We start from the raw sequence: 26,222 nt of genomic DNA on the forward strand, positions 1-26,222 counted from the left end.
TGGGATGGGAGGTGGGTGGGCAAAGACTGGGACATGATCTTTTTTTTTAACTGGGACCAAAAGGAACACAACCACAGCAGCAAAAAACCCAGTGACTGTAAAGGATTCTCTCAAAGTGTATGGTTTGACTGGCATGGCTCAGAAAGCGTTGGGGCGGCACTGAAAGCTTATCCATGGGCGGGACCGGATCACTGTGGAGGGGAGCCTGGGAGGGCCCCAACCACTCAGCAGCCAGAGAACAGCTGAAGGGGCTGGCAGGCCAGCCGACAGCCCATCCCCTGGTCCAGTCTGCACAGAAGAGGCGAGAGCAACCCCTCTTCTGGGCTGAGACCTGGGTGGGGCCTGGGGGGCTCCAAGTGGATGGTGCCCACTCGTAGCTGCTGAATTCAGCTTTGTGTAGTGGCTCCTCCTTGGAGCAGGCACCGGCGCTGACCTGTGATGCAGCAGTGATAAAAAAAAAGGCCGGGGGATTTAGAGCCTTGCTAGAAAGAGGAACTGTTTGTCCAGCAAGGAGAGCCAAGTGGCCCCCAGCCAGCAGCGAGGTTCTGGAAGGCCCTCACTCAGCCCTCTTGGGGACCTCGGCTTCCTTGTCCACATTCTCCCCTCCTCAGGGGATGGGGCTCTGATCTGAGTGGCTCCTGTCCATCTCATAATAAGCTTTGGGGGTCCTTGGGCAGCCCTCCCATCTCAGCTGGGCCAAAGGGGAAGGCAACTGCAGGGGTTGCAGGTGGGAGTCCAGCAGAGAAGACTGGGTGCAGGGCAGTGTTTGGGAGCCTTAGAGCGAGGAGGGAAGGACCGGGAGAGGGGAAGGGCTTAGGAAAGCAGGCAATTTGCATGCTTTGTGGTCAGAATGTGGCTGGCTCCCGGAGGCCCCTCCGGCCAGGGCCCTGGGCCCTCCCCTCTCCTGTCCTGTCCTGTCCTGTCTTGCTGTGAGCTCATTAGGTCATTTCACTAGGAGGTTGGAAGAGAGAGAATTCAGAGAGCAGGGAGCAGAGAACCCCAAGATTAATGAAACTCTAAACCATCTCCCATTTGAGAGGGTTTTTTTTTTTTTTTCTCCTTCCTGATGGGAGAAGAGGGACTACAGTCTCTTGCAGAATCGTGATTTATAAATGCAGCTCGGATGAGGGTTTCTCGAATTCTCGGCTTGGGAGGCTGCTTCCTTTAGCAGGAGGGACCTGCCTTGTACCCTCCGTGGAGGGGAGAGGCAGGCGGGGATGGGTTTTGCAAAACCCACAGCTGCCAATGGGTCAGGTTTCTCGGAGAGGAGAGCCTTGAACTGCTTGCTGCCTGACCCGGTGCCAGAAAGCAGGGGTTTTCCCAGGAAAAAAAAAAAACAAAAAAAACATTTAGCCTGTGCTGGTATCAAATTCGGGCATTCCAGGTTATTTCTTGTTAACCCCTAGGTGTCCTGTCCCCGAGGAACCTGTTGCACCAGCAGCGGCAGCCTGGCCGTAGTGCGTGTGGCCTCCGCTAAGGGTGCTCGTCCTTGTGGGCTGGTGTTGGGAACATCCATCTTCAGAGAGGCTAACACAGAGGAAGCTTCTGCAGTTGATGTCGCAGCAGCAGGGCCAGTTCTCAGGCCAACTAGAAAAAGATGGATGCTGGCCTTTGACTCCACCCACCTCCCTGCTTTGTTTGCGGGTCCTCCTCTTCCACACAGCCAGCTCCACCTCTGTTAATGGGAGTCCTGGCCTGACCCTTAAAGCCAACCAAACTGAAACGTGGGAGTCAGGAGCAGAGAAAGCTTTACTGCAAGGCCATGCAAGGAGATGAGGTGGCTCACGGCCTTCAGGAGTCTCAAGCTCCCTGAAGGGTTTCAGCAAAGCGTTATTAAGGGCAGATGAGAGGGTTGAGGGCCTCAGGGTGCACGTTTCTCTGACGGGCTGATGGTGTCGTGGGAATTCATGTTAGTGGTTGACCTCGGGCTTCAGGAGACATGGGACCATGTACTCAAGGTCGTCTAGTCCTTCCTCCGTTTGCTGCTGCTTGTTGGGGGGATGGGGTTCACATCTTCAAAACAACTCAGGAAATTTTCATCAGATACTATTATCTGGGTACCTCAGAGGGGAGCTCAAGCAGAGGATACAGGGAGGGGGGTGGGGGCGGGGAGGCTTTGTCTGCGGAAGGCCCCATAAGGTCGTGTTCACTTACACTTCCAGCTTGTGGCCTGGCTCTCTGTTAATTGCAACAAAGACCTTCCTGGAACAGGGCTCACTCCTGGCTTTTGACGGGCAGGGGTGGGCAGGGTCATGGATCCTTAGGAAAGTCTGATGAGAAGCGTGGATTCATGTCCCGGGTAAATCACGTGTGCGTGCACACACCCTCATTTCTCCTGTGCCTCCAGGGCTCACTGACCCCTGGAAGCTGGTTCAGAGGCTCCAGCTTTGAGCCTGCTATGATTCTGGGTGGGTGAGTGCCTCTTCCCCGGGTCCAGATGCTGCCTCGTGGGGCAGGGTCTCCCTGGGCAGCACCGAGGCTCCAAGGCCTTTGGCTGCTGCTGCTGCTGCTGCTGTTGCTGGAGGGGCCCCAGCTCTACTTCCGGCTCAGGGGAGCCAGGGCGGGGCGGGCTCGCAGTGCCCCGGTGCCCCATGGCTTTGCAGCTCCTGTGGTCTGTGCAGGATCTGATAAGAGCGAGTTCCTGAGCGTCTGTTGGGCTGGGGGGCAGGGGGCGGCCTCGCCTGTGTCACTCTGCGGGTGACCTGTGCTCCGTCCCTGCCTCACCTCCCCTGCCCCCCGACCTCTCCCTGCCTCCTCACCTAGGACCCACCGGTCAACCACTGCTGTGCAGCGACTTACTTGTGGCCAGAGTCAGCCCATCCACTGCGCCACTTCTTCAAGAGCCTTTCTGCTCCTTCACCACGTGTGAAGGAGCTGCATGGGCTGGCCTAGTCAGCAGCAGGTGGTGTGGTGGGGGCAGTGGTGCTATCCCTCCCAGGAGGTGGGGGTCCTGCCCCCCATCACTGGGATCTGGGGGGAGGCCAGAGCTATACTCCTCCAGAGTGAGTGAGACCCCCCTCTCAGCCCCCACCTTGGCCTTTCTTTCTGAGGGCATAGCAGCCAATAGATGGGACTTGCTTTGTTGTTGTTGTTGTTGTTTTTGGCCACACCAAGGCATGTGGAATCGTAGTTCTCCAACCAGGGATCAAACCCATGCCCCCTGTATTGGAAGCCTGGAGTCTTAACCACTGGACCACCAGGGAAGTCCCTGTATTTTCTTCGTCATTCCAGGACTGTAAGAAGGAGTGTAGTTGCCTCCCCTCTGGCTTTGCCACTCTTGGGGCTGATCAGAGATGTTGAGGGTCTTACCCTTGCTAAACAACCCATCAGGGTTGACCTAGAAGTAGCGTCCTGTTAATTCAGCAAGAGCTGCTTGGCCAGGTAATCCTTCTGTGGTCACCACGAAGCAGATTACAGGTGTGCAGGCGTGTAATCACACATACTCCCAACTGAACACTGGATAAACATGTAAAAGCAAATGGAAAGCCAAGTGATCTCTTTGAAAGCTTTGACTTCTGGAAATGAGCGCGTTTTCCTCGGATGGGCTGGTAATGAGCTGTGGTCAGAGTGGACCATTTGTCTCCCAGCCAGGGTGAAAGTGTGAGGAAGGCATGGAGGGCCAAGGTAGTTCTGCGAGGGTCAGGGTCATACAGGAACCAAGGGCGGGGCGCACAGGAGCTCTGAGCTTGAGGACCTGCAAGAACACGGGTGCTGAGGGAAGAAGCCCGTGCGTCACCGACAGATCAGAACATCAGATGCAAACAGGAGGGAAACACACAGTGTGGCTCAGGTTGAACTCTGGGGTCTGCATCCCAGGAGAACAAGATGGCACGGGGGCCAGGGCTTGTTCGCAGGGCTCTGGCGCACAGATGCTAAATAGGCAAGGGGATTTTCATCCTCTTTGAAGGCAGATATGCGGGCTCACCTTTGTCTAAATCTTCATCATCTGGGAGATGATTTAAAGACTTTCTTAGGCTCTCTAGCGTACACCTCACATCATGGTAAACATCAGAATGACTCCACTTCCCTCATTGACTGTAATTGTTTGGCTGTGAGATATTTGAAAGGATTTTCATCATTTTCCTTTTTGAAATGATTTGACTGTGAGTAACTCAATTTATGATTGGCTTTAATTTCTCAGCTATCGTCTTGCACATCCAGGGATTCTCGTGAACCAAGAAAATCAAAGCTGCTGATTATTTTTGAATGTTGTGCGGTTTTTGTGAATGTTTAATTAGAATGTGAATGAAGTTGGCTTAATGCGACATCTTGTAGGCATGTTGATGAGGTTGGTGTAACGTCATATAGACATTCAGTTGAATAGTTATTACTATTGAGTGTGCCATATTCATTTTATGTGTTGGAGGCCAGGTCTCATACATGTTTTGGGGCCCGGAGAAGCTCACAAGGCCCTTAGCATTTTGTCCGTCATGCCAAGCATGAAAAGTGAAAGTTAGTCACACAGTCATGTCCAACTCTTTACGATCCCATGGACCGTAGCCCACCAGGCTCCTCCGTCCATGGGATTCTCCAGGCAAGAGTACTGGAGTGGGTTGCCATTTCCTTCTCCAGGGGATCTTCCCAACCCAGGGATCAATCCTGGGTCTCCTGCATTGCAGGCAGATTCTTTACCATCTGAGTACTAGGGAAGCCCCTCATGCCCAGCATAGCATGGCTTGTATTGGTACGTGGAGTGGGTGTAAACAGCCTCTCCTTGGTTGAGCAGCTTCTGCATGGTAAGGTGGGTTAAGTGCTTCACCTGCGCTGTCACATTTAATCCTCTCCATGGCCCTGTGAGAGCATGATTTATTATTACTGTTTGATGGACTAGGAAATGGTGAGACAGCTGGGACACCTGGGATGGGGGCCCTGGTGCTCTGGCACCAAAGCCCAGGCTGTGCCGCCTGTCCTTCCTTTGATCTTTTATAGGCTGCCGCCTCGGTTCCCATCTTGAGTGTTCTGGGCAGTATTAATTTGGGTTGTTGAGAAATCTGGGCCAGGTCTGTAGAAAGAACTTAGAGCCAAGAGGGAGAATTCAGTCACCCTGGTGTGTCAGCTTGGTGTGTCAGTCACAATCAGATCCTGAGCCACTGTGAGCCATGATGAGACCTTAATTTTTTTTTTTTTAATGTTGGGTCTTTCCCTCTTGTTTTTATTTTATTTTATTTGCCTGCACTCGGGTCCTTTAGTTGTGGCAGGGCAGGATTTTTTCCAGGTGGCTCAGTAGTCAAGAATCCACCTGCCAATGCAGGAGACACAGGAGACATGGGATCGATCCCTGGGTTGGGAAGATCCCCTGGAAGAGGAAATGGCAACCCACTCCAGTATTCTTGTCTGGGAAATCTCATGGACAGAGGAGCCTGGCGGGCTACAGTCCAAGGGGTCGAAAAGAGTCGGACATGACTGGGCACACGCACACTATAGGAACTCTCAGTTGTGAGTTCATTTGGGATCTAGTTCCCCGACTAGGGGTGGAACCTGGGTCCCATGCATTAGGAGTGCAGGGTCTTAGCTACTGGATCACCAGGGAAGTCCTAAAACCTTAATTTTGACTCCAAAGTTTTCTTTAGCTCTTGGCTTCTAAAGAGCTTCCTGTTAAAGCTAGAACCACTCCAGGACCCCCTGGGCGAGAGCAAGTTGGACAATGCCCCAGAAATGTGGGAATGGTGTACATGAGTGGATGATAGCCACATGTGAATATTGGTTCCCAGCCTCGGTCCTGGGGGAAGGGGCTGTCCCCTTAGAAATCCCAGGACCAGTGGTGGAGGCCTGCTCCAGGGAGGTTCAGCCTTCATCAAGGGCAGTCATCTAATTCCATATGATGGAATATGCTTTCCTTTCCTTGTTCAGTGTATTTGAACTCAAATGAGACAGGCTCACAACAGTCACAGAATCAGAACATACATGTGGGGCAGGCTTGAAAAGGCAGGATGACACAGCAGGAGGTAGAAAAAGTCCCGCTTTCTTATGCCCTTGCCTTCAATCTGGGATGTGCCCTGATCCCGTCAGCTGCTCTCTGGGCAGGTGGGAAGTGCTTATTTTCATGGTGAAGCAGTCAGGGTAAAGATAAGGGAAATTGATCTGTGTGTCTCAGTGCAGTGAGTGACCCACCTTTCTGTGGGCTCTGTTTGAAATCTGGGTATTTGTGACAATTCCACCTCTGATTCACAGAACTGTTTAGGGGAGGAGGTTTGGTGGTTGGGAGAGGAGTAGGGTCTCACTAATGTGAAAGGTACATATATTTGTGGTCCAAAGAGAATTTTTTCAGCACTTAGTGGCTTGTGAGCATTTTTGAAGATTCAACACAGACATCAAGATAGCGGTTATCTCTGAGGGGTGGGGCTGGGATTCTATCTACCAGAGAGGGGCACAGAGGGCTTCTAAGAAATAGGATCGATAGTGGGTGATTTCTTAATCTGGATGATGAGTGCAAGGTTTCCACTCAGCCATTAGTTTTTAAAATGCTCTCATATGTTTTTGTATACTCTTCTTTTTGTATCGAGTCCCCTAATGTATAAAGTTTTGAAGGAAAAAACAACACAGCTTTACAACACTGTTGGAAACGCACTCACGTTTCTTTTCTTTTTTCATCTGATTTAGGTGAGCATAGCCACCCCAAAGCAGAAACCCAAAACTCCGTTTTGCTTCGGTAAGTCCTGAGCAGAGGATGGGTTTTCTGAACACTCCTCCAGCAGCTTCCTCTTTTGCGTGGAGACGGTCCTGTGATCGATCACATGTGACTTGTACCGTGTGTGTGTGAGGGACCGCTGTCCCAGCCATATCCCTGGGTGTCACATGATCTTCCTTTCCCTGGTCTCCCTGCGAAGATTGTTAATAACATAAGATGGAGGCACAGGCACCCATGATGTCTCAGTTCTCCTGGCTCTCTGCAGGGCAGGGTGCCAGGTATCTACCGGAAATCTTAAGGAACCTTTAACTCAGAGCAGAGGAATGGTACAGAGACTTGAGGGAACTAGGGAATGTTCTACTGAAAGTCTTACTGCCAATGAATGATGGCTGGGGGTGCCCCAGGAAGCAGAGCCGCTCAGTGGATGCAGGTCACTGAAGCATCAGTATTTAACTGGCTTCTACTGCCTTGTCGGTGCTGTACTAAGTGCTATGAGCAGAAGCTAACAAATAGCTTCTGTTTTATGTCTGGGGTGTAAGCGCCGCGAAGGCAGGGATGCTCCCCGGCTTTGTCACTGGTATATCCCCAGCACTTAGCGTGTGCTTCCTGGCACAAAGCGGTTGCTCAGTAAATATTCTCTGAAGGAATGAGGGGATGAACTCACCCGATGCTCACCTCCTCCAGTTCTAGCTTATTTTTGCCAGGAGAGTAACATGGTCATTTAAGCTGTCCTCTTTTCCCACTCAGGTTGGTTCAAACTTCTTTGCACACTTTCTCCCACTTCCTTCAACTATCATTGCCAAGCTCAAAAATCGGACTCTCAGATTTTGTGGTCAGCAGATCTAAAAAGAAAAAAAAAAAAAAGAAGAAGAAGAAGAACCCAGAAGTAAATTGTTGACCTCATAGAGTGCTGGGGAAGGACCAGGTTGAAAATGGGGTCTCAAAGTCACAGACTTGAACCCAGGCAACCTTAGTTCCATGTCTCAACCACAGACAAGACCCCTAACCCGGGTCAGTTCAGCTAGTGGAAACCAGGAGCATGGGGGCCAAGCTTGCATGTGTATTATCATGACTGTCCAGCGTTCAGCACCTTGGAAAAGCTGTCCAGGCGTGTGTCTGGTGGATGGTGAATGAGCCGCCTTTCTGCACAGCAGCACACCAAGGCCATTAGTGTTGTCTTGTGGCCAATGGAGTAATAATCCACATTTTTTTTTGAGATTGAGAGTGCTCTGCTTCCCAGATACTCCCAGGTGACTTTGCACCATGCGGAACATCTTGGTCTCTTTGGCAGGAATCCTCTGCCCTGCTACACCAAACATCTTAGTTCTGGTGTGTGTGTTCTGACCTGGATTCTTCTCTCTTCGTCCCATACCTTTTGCAGTCATCAATGCCCTCTCGCAGAGGTATTTTCTTCAAGCCAACGACCAGAAAGATCTGAAGGACTGGGTGGAAGCCTTGAACCAAGCCAGCAAAATCACCGTACGTATGATCCTTCTCCTTTCCGGTGAGAGTCTTTCTGCAGTTGGCACGTTTCGGGTGGGGAGTGGCCCGGATGGTGACGGGGACTTTCTCAGGACCCGTTCCGGACCGGTTCCCCTACTTCTTCGTACACCTTGGCCAACTAGCCGCAAGTTGAGCTGAGAGCCTGAGTCTGAATCAGGTTCGAGGGGAAGTTTATGGGGTGTCCCCGCTGTGCTTCCTGGGAGGGCTCCCAGGCGGTCGTGGTTTGGGTCATTCTGGGATGCTGATTCAGAATGTGGTGGGATTGGAAAATGGAGTGCTGACTCTGAGAAACAGATTAGAGGAAACTCACATGAGGGGGGAAGTCGGAACTTTTTCCTGGCTTGGGGGAGACTCTTCTGACTTTAAGAGGCCACCTGGGGACCAGTCCAGGCCGTCCACTGACCTGTCCTGGGAAATCCTAACATTTATAAGCACCAGTTTGCTGGCTGTTCTATGAGGACTCTTGTTTTCCTTGACTTGGCTAACGAAGAACTCCTTTCTTCTTCCTTAGAAATACAGAAAAAGAAAGGGAGGTGGGTTGGAATAAGGAGAAGGGAAAACTGTTTCAGGGAAAAAAACTAGACCTTTAACCAATAATATAGGCCAACTTCTGGCATGTAAGCCACACTTTGCTGAAAAGCTTGATTTTCTGATATCTTCAGAAGTGCTAGCATTCTAGTGACTTCCAGTAAAAATCAGTATGTGCTGGGGAAGATTATTCTCCCCAGTACCTCAGGGTTCCCGTGAATAATTTCATAGAAGAAACCTGTACACTTATCCAGCACTTGTGATGCTGCCTCTGAGCAGAGTACAATTCAGTCATCGATGTGGTTTTGCTTGTTGGCTCATTTTTCTGATAAACCTTGGTAAGGCAGTGAAAAGAGAGGGGAATGGTGGGGGTCTGTGAAGGGGGGTAACTGCTAACTCAGGCACGTCTGCTACCCACACGCTGTGTGTGTCTGCAGAATGCTGACTTTATTAAAGGTTTTCTTTGTTCATGTTGGAGTCTTCACCCTTCTGGGTCTTCCACACTGTGGGGAGTTTCTTTCAGTGTCTAATATTTTTTTCTCATTCAGTGTTCTCTCTCTCTTTTTTTTTTTTTAAGTTTTTTTTGTTTTTTTTTTTGATGTGGATGATTTTTAAAAGTCTTTATTGAATTTGTTATAGTATTGCTCCTGTTTTATGTTTTGGTTCTTTGGCTGCAAGGCATGTGGGATCTTAGCTTGGGAAGCTAAGATCCAGTCGTACCCCCTGCATTGGAAGGTGAGGTCTTAAGCACTGAACCACCAGGGAAGACCCCAGGGTGTCCTCTCTTGGACCTGCCTGCTGAACTGGACTACACAGACTGGGAGGCAGCGGGGGGCCTCTTTTTCCTGCTTTTGTGCCTTGAGCGTGGAGTTGCTCCAAGCGGCTAGTTCCACGCCCTCTTTCTGCCTGCTGGGATGGCCCAGCCTCTGCAGGGGCTCCATAACCTCTAGGGTCCCCCTGACTTGCCTCTGCTCTATTTATACCTCTCTTCACTCCTCCTGCCAAAGATCCTGTGGGACAGAAGGAAGAGGAGGGGTACCTGACTTCCTCATTCCGGGCAAATTTCTCTTAGTGCACCTCGTGTGCAAAGTGAAGCATCTTGGGGACAGGGGATGCAGAGATGAAAGACACAGACCCTGTGTCCAGCGGGGCTTTCTCACCGGCCACACTGTTCACCCTTCACATCACTCCTGTGAGGCGGCTGCTTTCACTGCCATTTTTATGATGAGGAAAACGGAAATCAGAGTCTTGCCCTAAGTCTGCTAAGTCTCTTCAGTAGTGTCCAACTCTGTGCAACCCCATAGACGGTAGGCAGCCCACCAGGCTCCCCCGTCCCTGGGATTCTCCAGGCAAGAACACTGGAGTGGGTTTCCATTTTCTTCTCCAATGCATGAAAGTGAAAAGTGAAAGTGAAGTCGTTCAGTCGTGTCCTACTCTTCACGACCCCATGGACTGCAGCCTACCAGGCTCCTCCATCCATGGGATTTTCCAGGCAAGAGTTCTGGAGTGGGTTGCCATTGCCCTAAGTCTGGAGTTTGCTAAATGACAGAGCTGAGATTCAAGCCTAGGACCTTCTGACTTCTGAGACCTGGAAGGGTTTATAAAAATATGAAAAACAAGCAGCAGATGTAAAAGAAGTTAGATGACATACCACTTTCACATTCATGGCTTCTTGTTAGCCTCATGAAAACCTCAAGTAGGGAGGGCAGGAGTGATCATCTGGTTTATAAACGAGGCAGTGGAAATGTCTGGAGATCAGAGTGACCCGCCCAGGTTTAGGAGCCAGTAACCAGATCACTGGTCATTGAGTGCTAGGTCACTGAGTCCTTATGATTGAAGATAACGGTCAGCATATGGTATTCAGCCAAAAGTGCAGACGGCAAGGGGGAAAGGGGTGGAGTGAATTGGGAGACTGGGATTGACATGTACACTACCATGTATAAAATAGATAACTAATGAGAACCTACTGTATAGCACAGGGGGCTCTATTCAGTGCCCTGCGGTGACCTAAATAGGGAGGAAATGCAATAAAGAGGAGATATCTGTGTACAGATAGCTGACTCACTTTGCCGTACAGCAGAAACTAACACAACATTGTAAAGCAACCATATACTCCAATAAACATTTTTTAAAAAATAAAGAATTGGGTTTGCTCAGAGTAGTAGTATTCCTGTATTAGCTTCCTAAGGGCTGTTGCAAAAGGTGGATTGCTTAGAGTAACAGAAATGTATTCTCCCACAGTCCTGAGAAGTCTGACATCAGGGTGTCGGCAAGGCCCTCCATGTACCCGTTGAAGGCTCAAGGGGAGAATACTTCCCTGCCCTTTCTAGCCCTCAGAGGCTTCCCTGGTTTGTCCTGCATCCCTCCACTTCTGCCTCTGTCACTGTGGGGCCTGCGTGTCTGTATGGCCCCTCCTCTTAGGAAGACGTGAGTCATTGCACTTAAGTGAAGTGAAGTGAAGTCGCTCAGTTGTGTCCGACTCTTTGTGACCCCATGGACTGTAGCCCACCAGGCTCCTCCATCCATGGAATTTTCTAGGCAAGAGTACTGGAGTGGGTTGCCATTTCCTTCTCCAGGGGATCTTCCCGACCCTTTGTACTTAGGACCCACCCTAAGCCAGCATCAGTTCAGTTCAGTTGCTCAGTCGTGTCCGCCTCTGCGACCCCATGGACTGCAGCACGCCAGGCCTCCCTGTCCATCACCAACTCCCAGAGTTCACTCAAACTCACGTCCATTGAGGTGGTGATGCCATCCAACCATCTCATCCTCTGTTGTCCCCTTCTCCTCCCACTCTCAATCTTTCCCAGCATCAGGGGCTTTTCAAATGAGTCAGCTCATAGGGAGACATTATTCAACTCACTACATTTTTTCGAAAGGGTTAAAAACTGGACAGTGAAATTATAGCATACTTTCCCCTATCACAGTTAGACTATTCCTCATAGTCTTGCCCTGCCTGTGGGAAGAGAGTCCTTGCAAATTTCATTTCCTGTTGCAAATGGAACCCTGTGGATCTCCTCCATCAGGGCACCCTTCACCAGAGAGGGGACGGGATGGTGGAAGAGGGGCCTGTTTCACTGGGATCTTGGGAGACAGACAAGCCAAGAGGATGTCCTTGTTTTCAAGACCTGGTACATGGTTATTGGTGAGTTTGTTCTCTGCAGGCTGATTCACTGTCAGGAAGTGTAAGCTGTTTTGGAGAGCCAGGCAATTGGTCAGAGGGAGCCGATGATGCAGGGGTGTGAGCAGTGATAACCAGCAGTTCTCTGGGTGGGCTGACGGGTCGAGAGGCAACACGACAACCAAGCTGCCAGGGGTCCTTTCCCGGCCGTCGTGAACTCTGAAAGGCTACTCCCCTCCTCCTTAGCTGGGTTTCAGGAATTCATTGGTAGTGGTTTTTAGCAGTGGCGATGACTTTTAACGAGCTTTTGTTTACCTCATATGTGAAATAGAGAAACAGATGCCTGGCTGGTAAAGTGGCCTGAGATGAGTAGTAATGCAGAAAGAGAGGAGTACTTCCTCCGCCTGGCACTGAGTAGAGGCCCAAAGCAACTGTTGTCTCAGAAGGAAAAGAGAGGGGATGTTTCTGGCCTCATCTGGAGAGGTGGTGGGCAGAGGTCACCCTTCTTCCTGTCCTCTTTCTGGGGCCCCAGTTTTGATCACGATGGTCTTACTCCTTTGAATTAGATACATAGGGGTGTGGTCCTTCATTCCCATCCTTAGCAGGCAGAGTTAGTTCTCCTATGGCCCTGAGCTGTGAACTCCCCCCACCCCACTTCCTGGCTTACAGTAGTTTTTGAAAATTAATTAGGCTGCTCCAGGTCATGTATTGATGTGAGAGTTGGACTATAAAGAAAGCTGAGCACTGAAAAATTGATGCTTTTGAACTATGGTATTGGAGAGGATGCTTGAGAGTCCCTTGGACTGCAAGGAGATCCAACCAGTCCATCCTAAAGGAGATCAGTCCTGAGTATTCACTGGAAGGACTGATGATGAAGCTGAAACTCCAATACTTTGGCCACCTGATGCGAAGAACTGACTCATTGGAAAAGACTCTGGTGCTGGGAAAGATTGAAGGCAGGAGGAGAAGGGGACGACAGGATGAGATGGTTGGATGGCATCACCGACTCAATGGACATGAATTTTAGTAAACTCTGGGAGTTGGTGATGGACAGGGAGGCCTGACATGCTTCAGTCCATGGGATCGCAAAGAGTTGGACATGACTGAGCGACTGAACTGACTGGGATCTTAGTTGCAGCATGTGGGATCTAGTTTCCTGACCAGGAATCGAATCCAGGCCCCCTGTATTGGGAGTGTGGAATCTTAGTCACTGGAGCACCAGGGAAGTCTTGCAATAGTGTTTTTGTTTTTCTTTTTTAAACTTTTTTTTTTTTTTTTTACAGTTTTTAAAGGTTACTTTCCATTTAAATGATTACAAAGTATTGGCTATATTTCCCATGTTGTATAATATATCCTTGAGCTGTGAGCTCTTGAAAGATCTGGATTCTTAGGTCTTTCTAGCTTCCAAGGCTGTAGAAGAAGTGAAACAGGATGTTAGGTTTTCTTTTGGGGTCTGCAGTTACTTTCCTGGCAGATTCACATGGGGTCTTGGGGCCTTGTGAAGGACAGGCTTTGTGGTGTGGTGGGGACTGAACCAGCAGAGTTCAGGGACTTGGTCTCTGCTTAGATGTTAATATTCATCATGGCTTTGGGCAAATGATTGGACTGCTCTGGGCCTCTCTGGTGATGAAAGATTTTCCTATAAATGAGAAATGGACAAAGAGGAAGAAAAGTGGCAACATGAATGAGGATAAGTGACCTCGGGTTGGGAAGATGGTCAGGACTGGGACGAACTGAGGAATCTGTTCCCCATCCAAAGATTGAACTGCTGCTTTGCTGGAAAACAAGATTGTTTTGTATGAAATATTTCAGATTTTAATTGCAGGTTGAAAAACATACTGGATAGGACAGACGAGACATGGTCGGGGCAAGCCTGCCTTTGGACCACCAGCAACCTGTGGTCTCAAACGTGCCCTAAAAATTCTGTAACTCTCTGATCAGCTGGAGAGGATCAAAGATAAATCATTTTGCAGGAGGGTGATATTTGTAAGTGCTAGTACCGTTAATAAAAAGTTATTAAACCCCTGTGTCCAGTGGTTAAGAGTCCACCTGCCAATGCAGGAGATACAGGTTTGATCCCTGGTCCTGGAAGATCCCACGTGCCACAGGACAGCTAAGCCAGTGCGTCACAATTACTGAGCCCAAGCGCTGTAGCTTTTGAACCCGCATGTTGCAAATACTGAAGCCCACACACCTAGATCCCAAGCTTTGCAACATGAGAAGCCACCACAATTAGAAGCCCAAGCACCATAAGGAAGCATAGGCCTGGCTCACTGCAACTAGAGAAAGCCTATGCAACAGTGAAGACTCAGAACGGCCGAAAAAATATAAATTAATTAATTTTAAAAAAGTTTACTTAGAATATCTTAATTAAAAACTTTTGTATTTTTATTCATATTTTAAGTGTTTGAATTTATATCCTCTCATTGTTTGATGACCATGATAACTCTATGACTGTGTCACTCATTTAGTGACAGGTCAGAGGTTACACCCCAAGCCCTGGGACATGCTCCCCAAGTCCTGTACCAGATGCCACAGGCGTCTCACCTACTGCCAAGCATCCTTTCTCCCGTCTTTATGTTCCTGGCTCCTTTTCATCCTCCAGGGCACTGTTTGAGCATCTCTTTCCCCTGGAGACCTACACCAACCGTGCCCACAATGCCAACCAGTCCCCTCCAGTAGTTGCCCTGCTGTCAGTCTCAGCTCCTGTTTATTGTCTTCAAGGCACTCACCACAATTTGTAATTATTCTGACTGTTAGTCTTGCTGTATGTTTGCGATCAGTCTCCCTGATCAGCATGGACATGGAGTGTGTCTGTGTTTGCTGGTTTATCTTTGGTCTCTAGCCAGGCAGGGGCTGACTCACTCAGAGTAGGTGCTCAGCGCATTTGTTGAGTAAGTGTGTGGCTGTGTGTGTGTGTGTGGTGGGAGTGGTTTGCTGAATTCCTCATATCCAGGTTTGGATGGATGGAAGGACATGGGGGGAAGGGGTATCTTACTATAACTTGGCACATTAACTTTCTTCTTCCTCCCCGCCTCCTTGGTCACCTCCCTGCTTTCTCTGGGCTTTCCTCCCCAGTTAACCACACTGTCGTTCTTCCCAGGTACCCAAAGCTGGGAACCTGCCCCTGACGACCGAAGTTCTCAAGAGCTTAGCAACTCCTCTGGCCTTAGAGAAGAAGCCACAGGTGGCCTACAAGACAGAGATCATCGGAGGGGTGGTGGTACACACGCCCATCAACCAGGTGCTGGGGCCTGGGGCTGCCAGGCTGGGGCACGGGGGGTCCGGGGGTGTCCATGGTGTGTCAGTGACATGACAGGAGGGCAGGACCAAGGAGAGGGCAGGGGTGGGGGAGCTCGTATATGTGGGGTGATGGAGAATACAGACAGTGCAGAGACGAGGCCGCTGCATCTGAAGCTCTGTGGCCAGGATGGCTCTGCATCACCCACGAGGACTGGCACCTGTGAAGCCCGTGGGAAGCGGGGCCGAGGGTGGCTGGCAACAAGCTCACTGTGCCTCTGCCTCGTCTGGTTTGCTTTGGCAGCCCTTCCCTTTCTCCTGGGTCTGCCTGCCCTCCCCAGCCTTGCTCTGTGAAAGCACCCTGTACAGTGCCTGCCCAAGGCAAAAGTTTACTTTCTGGTTTATTTCTTATTTGACTGCCCTCGTGGGCCAAGAGGAAGAGGTGACTGGCCAGGGCTGCTGGGGAAGGCAGGTGGGGCCGTGTCAAGAGCAGGGAGGCGCTAACTCTGCCGTCCCCGTTTCCATGTAGAACGGCGGGGATGGGCAGGAAGTGGGTGAGCCCGGCTCCCACGCCATCCTTCGGAGGTCTCAGAGTTACATCCCCACGACCGGCTGCCGAGGTCCCACCGGGCCGCCCCTCATCAAAAGCGGCTACTGTGTGAAGCAAGGGAACGTGGTGAGTGTCCGCGAGGGGAACTGAAGGGGGTTCTGGGGATCCCCGGAGCCAGTGGGTGTGGGCGAGCCCTAGGGGAGGGCAGATTGCTGGGAGGAGGGTGGAGCCGGCCACGCCCACACCGGCCGATTCCTGGAGGGGCTCAAAGGAAATGAGCGCCCTGCTGTCCGCGGTGCTCCCAGGCGTTTCCGCAGAGGAAGAAATCCTTTGCTCCTCACCCCGGTCCCCCAAGCTGGGAGCCTGGCCTTTGCGGTTCCCAGGAGCTTAGGACCAGAATGCACCCCCCGGGACCTCTTCTAACATTCTGCTCTCTACCCTCTATTGCAGCGCAAGAGCTGGAAGCGGCGCTTCTTTGCGCTGGATGACTTTACCATCTGCTACTTCAAGTGTGAGCAGGTTTGTCGTGGCTCTGGGGCCCTCAGGAGACCGAGGGGGCTCACACACAGGTGTGTGTGTGTGTGTGTGTGTGTGTACGCACGCATGTGTGTGAACAGAGATGTGGGCACACAGACTCATCTGTGTGCTGGGAGTGTGCGGCATCTTAGCTCCGTCCACCTGGTGTGGGCAGCTTTGCCATGAAATTAAAGTGGCCTTAATGAACTCCCTCCCTGTGTGTGCTGAGACCCGCAGAGCATCTTAGATTTTTTTTTTTTCCTCCTCTTTTGATTGTTTCGGGACCTTGTCTTGTTTGCAGCCTGGTTTCAGCCAGTCATGTCTGATGATAATGGCCGGCTGGTCCCAGCGTGGCCTTGGGCAGACAGCCTCATTCACTCTGTCTCCCCGTTTCCTCCCCCAGGACCGAGAACCACTTCGTACCATATTCCTCAAGGATGTTCTCAAGACCCACGAGTGTCTGGTCAAGTCTGGGTAATTGTCTCTGCTTCTTCTTCTCTGGTCAGAACCCCATATGCCATCTTAGCTCTCCCGTTACTCCCTGTCTGAGGCTCTGTTCCAGAGCCTTCCTTTAAGAGCAGGAGGACTTTGTCTCCCTGACATCTGTGGCTACCTGTCTCCATCCAAGTGGTCACAGCTGCAAGATGGTGCACTGGGCCAACCTGCCCACTTCCCAGCCCTTTACTCTCACTGCTCAGATGAGCCTATGTAACATTGTTCTCATGGAGGAAAAGAAAGAATATGGAACAGAGGAGAGAGAGGTCCTTCTCAGGCGTCGGATGCTCATTGCCCAGGAGGACTGACCCTCGGGGGAGGGGAGCACTGTACCCTTAGTAACTCACTTTTTAGCACATTTGCTCAGAGCCCTGTTTGTACCAGTGCCTCTGACCTGAATTGTTATGCCTTTTCTCTTCTCTTCCTTTTGACAAAATCCTTGATACCTTCTTTAAAAAAAAAAATTTATTTATTTTTGGCCGTGCTGGGTCTTTATTGCTGTGTGGGCTTTTGTCTAGTCATGGCCAGCACGGGCTACTCTGTAGTTGTGGTGCACACACAGGCTTTTCATTCTGGTGGCTTCTGTTGTTGTGGCGCACAGGCTGTAGCACATGCAGGCTTCAGTAATTAGGCTCGTGGGCTCAGTAGTTCTGGTTCCTGGGCTCCAGAGCACAGGCTCAATCGTTACGGCTTAGTTGCTCCATGGCATGTGGGATCTTTCCAGATCAGGGGTTGTCTCCTACATTGGCAGGTGGATTCTTTACCACGGAGCCATCAGGGAGGTCCCCTGTTGTCTTCGTAACATAGGGCTGATTCACGGCAATGCTGTCGGGCAGGAAGAAGAAGTATTTTTTAAGCTGTTCCTCTTTCCTCCAGGAAATGGTTACCTTTCCAGGGCCACGGAGGGCAGAACGAATTTCGGACCTGGGGCCCATTCAATGGCTCTCCCATATCCGGCACCCATACCGGTGCCCTTGGAGCCAAGCTTTAAAGACCCAGGGGCATCTGGGCTCCTGGCGGTCCTCGCTCGGCCCTCCGTCAGCAGTCTGCAGGGGCAGTTCGCTGTATCTCCCTCCCACGGACTGTGCGTGCAGAGCCAGTGTCACCAGGGGAGCTGTTGACAGCAGGCTGACTGTTCTCACATGAAGGCGTGGGAGGGTCTTGCATGAAAGCGAGGTGAGCTGTGGCCCACGGAAGTGGGGACTGTCGTGAGCCTTGCAAACAGCAGTTGCAGAGTTTAGAAGATAAGGAAAGTTCCCACCGACAGATTATCATTTGTGAGAGCAGCTACAGATGGAAGTTCCAGAAGTGTGGCTCCGGAGCTGACCGTGGGTGGAGGAGAGATGGGACTTGTTCCTGACCCTGGAGGCCTATGCAGGTCAACAGGTGGGCTCGGGTGGCTTAGAGAACCCAGATAATGTTGGGTCCTGAGAGCGCTTCACACTTCACCTGAGACGCTGACCGGCAGAGTCAGACTGAACTGTGGGAAAGAGAACTGAGAGACAGGCAGATCCCCGGGGAAGGAAGCTCCCAGACTCTGCAGGTTCCAGGCCTGTGAGACTAGGCTTCTCCCCAGCCCAGTCAAGGGGCTTCTGGGCACCTGGATAGTCAGTTAATGTTTGTTGAATTGAATTGAATTAAAAGGCTTCATAGGAGAAGGAAATGGCAACCCACTCCAGTATACTTGCCTGGAGAATCCCATGGACAGAGGAGCCTGGTGGGCTACAGTCCATGGGGTTGCAAAGAGTCGGACACGACTGAAGCAACAGAGCACAAAAGGCTTCATACAGCCTGAGAAATGAGAAATGGATGCAAAAAGGGTGGGGATTTCCTCCCAGTTTTGCTTTTTCCTCCCCAGCAGTTGATTACATGACTGTATGTACGTGCATGAATAGTTTGAAAGGTTAAACCACTTTAGCCAGAAGGAAGTGCCATCTCCTCTCAGATACTCAGAAAGGGACTACAATAGTTAATGACATGCATTTCAGATGAGCACCGTGTGACTTTCTCGTTGCACCAGATGCCGCGTATAACTTACAACTGATCTTTGTGGTGATAAGCTTGCTAGAGACGGGCTTCTGATTTCCATTGTACAGCTGGAGTGCAAAGGCTCACAAAGTTTTAGACATATGCCTGAAATACCATTTCCCAGTGGAGTCAGGATCAGGCCCTAAGTCTATCTGACCCCCCCACCCCCACCCCATAGCTGTCCCCTCTCCTGGGGGTCTTTAATCTCATGCTTCTCTTTTGCCCACATGCCCCTGTCACTGGCCACACATCTGCCATTTCCTTCGAGGCCCTGATTCCTAAAGCCAGCCCTGTCTGTGATCAGTCCTGTCTTTTCTTTCTTACGTTAAAAAAAAAATTTTGGCCGTGCCGCTCGGCATGTGGGATCTTAGCTCCCGGACCAGGGATGGAATCCATATTCCCTGTACAGGAAGTGCAGTCTTAACCGCTGGACCGCCAGGGATGTCCACCTGCAGTTAGTCCTTTCTTGGAATCATTCTAACTCTTGGCATGTAACACACACTTCAGTGTTTGACTCTATAGTTTTGCTTTTTAATGTTCTTTTATAGGGAAGGAGGTAGATCTCCTGCTCCTGTATGTTCCCCCAGAGACTGGACACACCAGGCAGGCGTTTCACCCTGGAAATCATTTTGGCCATTTGGAGGCTTGTGGCTAAGCATCAACTACTTCTAGCCTTCTTCCTTGCAGAAGTCAGAGCCCTCTTACAAACCTCACCCCCAGTTTGAAGCATCTTTAAATGGTCCACACTCTCCTTCCCTTTCTCCTCTTTCGCATCTAGCCCCCTTCTGAGAGCAGGGATTTGGTGACGTGAATATGGTTGCTGTGCGGATGGAGAAAGGCTTTGGAAATGAGAGATTTGGGTCCCTTAGGAGAGGCCTGGTGGTGGAGTAATTAAGAGTGTAGACTCTGGAATCAGACCCAGATTCATATCCTGACTCTACCGTTTACTTACTTCGGTGCCGTGGACCAGTCACAGAACCTCTTTGAGCCCAGGTTTCCCCAGTGGGGAAAGTCTTACTGCCTCATTGAATGGTGGTGAAGATTGGATGAAATAGCGCATCTCAAAACACAAAGACAGGGATTTCCATGTGGTTCAGTGGTTAAGACTCTGCACCACCAATGCAGGGGGCATGAGTTTGATCCTGGTTGGGGAACTAAGGTCCCACATGCCATATGGCTCGGCCAAAAGGTTTTTTAAAAAGCACAAATAACAGATTGGGGGTTAACAGAGGTGGATGGTTGGGGGTAACCAAAATGGGTGGAGGGAGTTGAGTGGTACAAACCTCCAGTTATAAAATAAATAAGTCCTGGGGATGGAGTGTATAGCATGGTGACTGTGGTTAAGGGCACTGTATTTGAAAGTTGCTAAAAGAGTTGATCTTAAAAGTTATCATCTTATCACAAGAAAACAAATTGTAACTATGTAGCGTGGTGAGTGTTGCCTAGACAGTGATCATTTGCTGCTGCTGCTAAGTCGCTTCAGTCGCATCCGACTCTGTGCGACCCCAAAGACGGCAGCCCACCAGGCCCCTCCGTCCATGGGATTTTCCAGGCAAGAGTACTGGAGTGGGGTGCCATTGCCTTCTCCGTGATCATTTGCATTATATCCAAATATTGAATCATGTTGTACACCGGAAACAAATTTACTGTTTTTTTTTTATGAATATACTGTTGTATGTCTGTTATCTCTCTATAATACATACAAATAAACATATGTATATAATATATATATTTAATGTAGATATAATGGATATTAACAGCTTGTGTATTTACATGGGTGTGTTTATATCTAGTAAGACTTTCATTACTTGACCCTAAAATAAAACCTCTCAAAACGGTACCTCTCACAAAACACTTGATACATCTTGGCCACTAAAGAAACACAACTGTAGGCCGTGTTGGGGTGTGGTGCATATGAAGCAGGAGGTCTTAGAAGCAAAGGAGCTGTGTCTTGTGCGAACTGATGGTGGTGTGTATTGGGGAGGGGGTGTCCATGGGGATGGTTAAACCACTGGAGATCCTCCAGGGAGTGAAGCTGAAGGAAACAGGGCAATGCTTTCTGAGGCAGGGGCTGCAGGAGGAAGGGCCTGTGAACCCCCTTTTTACGGTAGGCGGCACAGGTACCCGTCTTAGCTTGAATCAGGTCCCTGGTGGGTGACCAGCATACCTGATAACGTCTTTCCCTCTCTCTGTCTAGCGATCTGCTGATGAGGGACAACCTGTTTGAAATAATAACCAGCTCCAGGACCTTCTACGTGCAGGTAAAAAGCTCCTCCCCCATCCCGAGAAGTCGGGGACTTTCCTTCTCTGTGGAGCGTGTACTTGCAGGCCTACCTTTCCCTTTGCTTTCTCTTTTATTTTGTTCGAAGTTTCTTGGAGGTAAATTTAGGCCCCTGGTAGTCAGTCAGTCCGGGTCCCATTTCATTCTAAACAGGATGTTTGCCCCAAGCTTCCCAACCATAAAATAATAAGAGTGGCCCGAGCCATCTCTCTGGGGACTGTGAGCTTGTACCAGCTGCTCTCGGCTCCCAGGCGCCAGCTAAGCAGAGAAAAGGAGAACTGGTCAGTGGTTTCACTTCTCCCTTGGAGGGTATTTATAAGCCCTGTCTGTGTGGACGGCGCTGCGTGCGGAAGGACCAAAGCACAGAGGGCCCTGTGCGGGGACCAGGTGCATAGCCAGCTGCACAGAGAAAGCCACTGTGTGGGCGCCGCCGTTCAGCTCTCAGAAGCGTCTCCCCTCCACCCACGGCTTTGGAGTTCTCCCAGCTCCTCCTCAGATCATGGGAGCTGGAAAGGCAGATTTCCAGCCTCTAGCACGGCCTAGACTTTCAAGCCCTAGTCCCCACCCCGGCCCGCCTAGCGGTCAGTCCACAGACGGCATGTCCCCTGACTCCCCCGCCTTGTGATGATGCTGCCTTTCTAGTGCCAAGGCTGCTGTGGGGTGTGTTGGTTGAAATTTGGGGCCTCCCCGCACAACGTTTCTTAGGGCTTCCTGCATGCTCCCCACTAAATGCCCTCCCTTTCACGAGGTCGCCTCTCAGCCATTTCGTGAGTAGCTGTGCCCTCCGAACGGGCCCCCCTGGCTGAGCCCAGCAGACCTGCTGACAGCCGGAGGCATCTGTGGGTTCCATTCATTCAGATGAACACCCGGGAAGAGCCCTGGAAAGTGCTGGGGCCTTCGAGCAGCCTCCGTGCTGTTCGGGGCCAAAGTCTGAGCTGTAGGTACAACAAGAACTTCCAGTTCCTGGATTTGACAGATATCTGTAGATTCTTCTCAGAGTGCAGAGCGTTGCCTCGACCTGGGGACCCAACATTCAACAGAGCAGATCCTGAACCAGAGAGGGAGACAGTCAAGAAAACCAGCAATTAGAACAGTGTGATGAGGTGGGGGTCGGCATGCTGGGGAGGTGAACACAGGTGACCTCTTAGGGCAGTGTAACTATTCCCGGGTGGTGCTAGTGGTAAAGAACACCCATCTGCCAATGAAAGAGACATGAGAGACAGGGGTTCGATCCCTGGGTCAGGAAGATCCCTGGAGGAGGGCATGGAAACCCACTCCAGTATTCTTGCCTGGACAATCCCCATGGACAGAGGAGCTTGGCAGGCTACAGTCCACAGGGGTCGCAAAGAGTTGGCTGTGACTGAAGCGACTTAGCATGCAGGCAATAGTTCTGTGTGATACTGTAGTGGCAGATGTGTGAAATCGAATTTTACAGCAGAGTATTAACTTTTAATATATGCAAATTAAAAAAATAATTTAGACGGTTGGGTGATCCCAGTATGGCATGCAGAATATGACCAAAGAACCTATGTGTGTTAATTAAGCAACCTCACTCATGGAGGTGGTGGCGGGGGGGTGGGCAGTGGGGGTGGGAAGAAAGTGTGAGAAGGGCTGCCTTTAGAGTAAGTAGTGGTTGCTATGGGAACTCCTAAGAAGGGTACCTCCCCTAGTCTCAGGGAATTAAGGGAAGTTCCTGAAGGAAGATGGAGGAAAAGTGGCCCAGAGAGTTGTTCAGTTGCTGTCATGTTTGACTCTCCGTGACCCCATGGACTGCAGCATGCCAGGCTTCCCTGTCCTCCACTATCTCCTGGAGTCTGCTCGAGTTCCATGTCCATTGAGTCGGTGAAGGTATCTAATCATCTCATCCTCTGTCGTCCCCTTCTCCTCCTGCCCTCAATCTTTCCCAGCATCAGAGTCTTTTCTAATGAGTTGGCTGTTCGCATCAGGTGGCCAAAGTATTGGCCCAGGGAGAGGGAACAGCAAGCAGCATATGAAAAAAAAAAAGCCTAGAGGTGAAAGAGGCTCAGGTGCTGGAAAGCTGATATAGAGGGTCCTTGTTAAAAAGCTGTATTTTATCCTGGAGGTTAGGCCCTTGGAGTTAAGCTGGGGCAGTGACCCAGTCGGATCTGCCTCTTAAAAATCCCATTTGCACAATGGCGTAAGTTTCAGAGCCTTGTTTTCCTCATCTGTAAAGGGGAGATGATAGTCCTTGATCCTGGCCACTTCAACAGGACCCTGGACCCTGGCAATGAATGTCCTGGTTGGTGTGGTATAGTGGCTTGGCAGTGTAGGAGACAGATAAGAAAAGGGTGAGACAGGAGCCAGCAGAGCAGTTGGGAGGCTATTGCCATGGTTTCAGTGCGGGATAAGGAAGCCTGATATCGGATGGGTGAAGAAGAGTGGAAAAATTTGAAGAGTCCTTTTCAGGACTTTAAAGTTGATTGGATGTGGGATGAAGGGAGAGACGGGAGGTGAAGACCCTGAGGCTGGAGCCTCAGGGCGACTGATGGCAGCCGTCACTGCGGAGGACGGACACACGGAAGGAGGGGCTGTCGAGGGCAAAGGGAAGCTTGCTCAGGTGGTTGTGGTTCCTGCAAGATGTCCAAGGTGACCTGTTAGGACAGCCCCAGATGGATGGTGCCTGACATGGTGGTGCTAAGTAAACATATGCCAGGTGAACGATGATGCCAGATGAGAGTCTAGGACAGAGCTTTGGGTGGAGATAGTGCTTGGGAAACATGAACTCAACCAAAAAGTGTTTAGAAGACACTGCATCGTTGGCAAGAGTGTCTGCACATTAACCAGAACCTTATCATGACTTCTGTCCTCCTTTTCCATCTGCTGTCACATTTCTAGGGTAAAAGAACCCTCACATGGCCCTGAATAAATAAATGAGGGACTGGGCAAATCTGGGTATAGCAGCAGACTCAGAAAGTTGGAGAAGAGTAGAGATTAAAACTCTTTAAGAATATGTATTTATTCATTTAAAGACAACCACCGTAAACTCATTTGTGTTATCACAAGCAACATTTCATGAAAAATAACTCTGTTTCTAAAACAGAGAAGCAACAGGAGTAGCATCTTTTTTTTTTTTTTTTTTGTATTTTTGCAAATCTCTTTAATGGCTGGCTTATTGGAAGACAGCAGGGTTCTCAGATCTGCTTCTGCATTCAGTCTGTGGCCATATGTTGTTTTGATGGAAGAGTATGAAGAAAATCTGGCCCCGCAGAGACATGTATTTGGAAAAAGGGGATATTTTAATCTCTCTTTCAGATGACTGTGGCCAGTTTTGCCCTTTGAATGGATCATACGTGGCAGGGCTGTATCTGAAGGTGGGATTTGCTCCTGGAGAGAGGGTAGGGGTTATTAGTTGTTGGAAAGGAGGGCTGCAGAGGTTGGGAATAGAATTAAGAAGGGGCTGCCTAAAAATTCTGGGCAGTTGCAACAGAAGTAACCAGTAATATATATTGGAAGTCTCTTATTTTTTATTTTTGACTGTGGCATGAGGATCTTAGGTCCCTGACCAGGGGATTGAACCTGTGCCCCCTGCAGTGGAAACCACTGGCCCACCAAAGGAGGTTCTAGAAGCCTTTTATTGATGACCTGTTAGAATTCAGTGCTTAAAACCATTGCATCTGTTGTGATGCTGATAGCAGATCCTCAATCAAAGCTCATCAGACTGCAATAAAAACCACAGTCTGCAGTGATTCATTTAATACCCTTTGTTCCTCTCGCCTCAAAAACTGCCCTCAAGGACAGAAACCCTACTTTTTCTTTTGAACCAAGCACCAGAAGTGTAGCACACACTTAAGCAGACCCGTAAGAGATGAAGGTATAAGCTTGGCACTTCCCTTCCTGTTCTACTGAGTTTTCAGCCTTTTTTTTCAGTCTCAGTAATTCACCATGGGGTGGGTGGATTTCAGCTCTGGTTTTTACCTCTGGTTCATGAAACTGCCTTTGTGATGTGGTTTTAAGATATTTTTGAGTTTCTGATGAAAGCTAAGCACAGGCTTTTCATAAAAGATAGATTATACGCATATACTGTAATCTTCACATACAGTTTTGGAGGTTTCACTGAATTTCTGTCGCCCGTGGAGTCCAGTTCTTAAAACTACTAATAGAGATTTTAACTGTGAGCTCAATAACATAATATTCTATTTCTTCTCAGGTGGGATCAATATCTGCCTTTCTATTTGAAAAATATTTTAAGCACTAGAATAATGTTTATCCAGAGAAAAGCAATATCTCAAAGGCAAGTTGAAATATAAGACAATTTTACTTTAAATGTCCAAACAAACTATAGACATAGAGAGGAGCATTTATGAATAACATTATTTATAATAGAAATAATGATCAATATCTTTTCAAACAACCCAAGGAATCTGAGAGAGACTTCAAGACATATAGAAATATGTACAGAAATCCTTAGGAAGGCTGAAAAGAATACCACAGAAAACAGGTAGGCAGTGAAGACCTGGTCAGCTTCCCATCTGTAAACCATTGTATGGAGTTGATAAATAAGTATATTAAGAAAAAGTGTGTTATCTTATTTGATCCCAACAGTTTGATCCCTTTAGAATTATATGCAGTTTGAATATGAAGAAAATGAAAAAAAAAGTTGTAGGGGAGAAAGCCACGAAATATATTTATAATATTGGAATTTAAGGCTTCATTTGAGTCCCTCATATAATAATAATAACAACAGTGATAACTAATATGAAGCCCTTTCTGTGTATCAGGCACTTTCAAACTGCTTTGGCTCAATGAGTTCATCTAATTTTTCCTAGTAGTTCTACTTGTGGAACAAGTCAGCTAGCCCTGCTGTACATAAAATGCCTTCTGGAAGAATCTTGGAGACTGTGTCCTGGTTCTCTTTTTGGACTCAGGATGGGTTTCTTTTTCTGGTTGTCCAGTAACTGGGAAAAGTCCCAGGGAAAGAGGGAGCAGGTAGATTTGCTTGAGAACGTCCTTCCACTGGGGCGCCCTTGCTGCCTCTCTTTGGCCCAGCGCGCTGGGGTGTGAAACTGCTCCCCTTGTAAGTGTCCTGCACACATCTAACCAGGGAGGGTTGGTTTGGCGTGACAGGAAGGGGTAGGCGGACAAGTTTGAGGGTTTTAAAAAAATCAGTTGTGTATTACCTTGGTGTGTAATGCAAAGAGAAAGAAACATTTTAGGGGTGGGGAGAATGAGGGGTGTATGTGGAAACTTTTGCAGGGCCAGCCTGTGATTGCACTCACGTGTGCCCAGGCACGCAAGTGCATGCTGGTAATTTGGGGTGACTCTACCCGAGGAAAGAGCAGGGAGACAAAGAGAGGGGAACAAATGTGAGTTTCTG

At 49.5% G+C, this 26,222-nt stretch overlaps 1 protein-coding gene across 4 annotated transcripts in view; it reads left to right on the forward strand.

Moving 5' to 3' along the window:
• PLEKHA2 (pleckstrin homology domain containing A2) overlaps positions 1-26,222 on the forward strand; it is an 82,295-nt gene that overhangs the window by 50,771 nt on the left and 5,302 nt on the right. For all 4 annotated transcript variants that reach the window (XM_086380377.1, XM_086380373.1, XM_086380375.1 and 1 more), the window contains 7 exons: positions 6,601-6,649; positions 8,010-8,107; positions 14,881-15,021; positions 15,547-15,693; positions 16,018-16,086; positions 16,487-16,557; positions 20,804-20,867. In XM_086380377.1, coding sequence (XP_086236503.1) covers positions 6,601-6,649; positions 8,010-8,107; positions 14,881-15,021; positions 15,547-15,693; positions 16,018-16,086; positions 16,487-16,557; positions 20,804-20,867 — 639 coding nt within the window. The remainder of the gene's footprint in view (positions 1-6,600; positions 6,650-8,009; positions 8,108-14,880; positions 15,022-15,546; positions 15,694-16,017; positions 16,087-16,486; positions 16,558-20,803; positions 20,868-26,222) is intronic.

This window comes from Bos grunniens, chromosome 27 (genome assembly GCF_055505025.1).
Source record: "Bos grunniens cultivar Pamir isolate PY7600 chromosome 27, Bosgru_T2T1.0, whole genome shotgun sequence".
NCBI classification, from domain to species: Eukaryota; Metazoa; Chordata; class Mammalia; order Artiodactyla; family Bovidae; genus Bos; species Bos grunniens.